This window comes from Capsicum annuum, unplaced genomic scaffold (assembly GCF_002878395.1).
Source record: "Capsicum annuum cultivar UCD-10X-F1 unplaced genomic scaffold, UCD10Xv1.1 ctg32033, whole genome shotgun sequence".
NCBI classification, from domain to species: Eukaryota; Viridiplantae; Streptophyta; class Magnoliopsida; order Solanales; family Solanaceae; genus Capsicum; species Capsicum annuum.
In genome coordinates, this window is record NW_025838713.1 from 1 (window position 1) to 1,431 (window position 1,431).

The 1,431-nt window shown below is 27.6% G+C and overlaps 1 protein-coding gene across 1 annotated transcript; it reads right to left on the reverse strand.

Annotated features, from left to right (window-relative positions):
• Positions 1-389: 389 nt before the first annotated feature.
• On the reverse strand, positions 390-776 carry LOC124891193 (agamous-like MADS-box protein AGL62; the record flags this gene model as incomplete). Its single annotated transcript, XM_047403006.1, has 1 exon — positions 390-776. A coding segment is annotated over exon 1 (387 nt), but the record flags the coding sequence as incomplete, so codon positions are not given.
• Positions 777-1,431: the final 655 nt, after the last annotated feature.

Consider the following 1,431-nt stretch of genomic DNA (forward strand, 5'->3'; position numbering starts at 1 on the left):
AAAATAGTGAAGAAGTTGAGGGTAGAAAATTAAGCATCCATCAATCTCGACATGCAACCAAATCAAGTTAGATGAGTATCAATCATATTTTCACAATAAGTAAACCGATTTTCTTCTCTAATTTAACGTGCATCTCAATATTTATAGAAGTATTTTCTTAATAGAGTCCTATTTTATAATTATTTTATAGTTGATCAGTAGAAATGAAAATATTAATTGATTCTCGTTCCATATATTTTAGAAGTCTAGTTAATATAATAATAATAATAATTAAATAATAAATAAATAGTGAAAAATAATTTCGTCAAAAGAATCTTTTAATGAAGGAAAAAAAGTTTAAATCACTTTTAATTTATTAATTATAGATAGATATTATTATCAATATTCACCATCTTCACATCTTCATAATTCTCTTTCTTCTTCTCCGCTTCCAAATCCTTACACATCTGAGAATAATACTGGTTATTTTGTTGCAAGTTGAATTTATCAGTGCTTGATGATGACAATGATGAAGAGTATTTTCCAGTGAGGTAACAATCAATGACAGCATCAGCATTAGGATGACCGAAAGTGAAAAGACTTTGTGGCTTTAACGACTGAATCAGAATAACAATTTCTGCACCAGTTAATATGCAAAGTTCACTAGCTCTTTTGAAAAGACCTAAATGATGTTTTGAGAATGTAACATGTCTGCTGTTTTGATTGTAAATTGGCTTGATTGCAATTTTCCTTAGCCCTTGAGTTTTCTTAACAGTTGTGTTAGTGTTAACGTTCATGGTGATGATGGAAGAGAAGAGTAGTTTAATTATTATGGCTTAGTAAATTGGGGAGTTTGTTAATTTATAATTTATAAGGAGGTTGATTGATTTATAAATCAAAGATTTCTTACATTCAAGATGTAGGTGTAAGAAAGAAATTGAATATTAATTTGGGAAAGTATTGATAGTATAATGTGGTTATTAAATAAGCAGTAAAAGAATTTATGGTAACTTCGTATAAATTTGGAGCAATTGTAAAATTAAAATCTTTATAGAATAAAAGAGAAGAAGAAACTATATAATTTGTATCTGTCGTCGTAAACCTTCAACGTAGTTCTTGAAAAACTTATTGGGGTGAAAATATTCACAGTGAATTCAATAGTGAAGTCAAAAATTTATATTAAAAAGTCAAATTAAATACTAGAATGTACAAAGTTGAGACAAATTTGTGGCCTCAACTTTTTTAACCCCTTTAGTACTATAATACTAGAGTTTTCTCTTATGACACAAAATAATTCAATAATTTGTATATAATCAGAATAATAATTTGTCACTCAAAAATATAATCCTCCATAAGAATTGGATGTATGATCTTGAAAAGAGGTCGGTTACGCCTTCAACATGTAAAGATCGCTAATCTGACAATGTAAAACAATCAATGTATTTAAGTTAA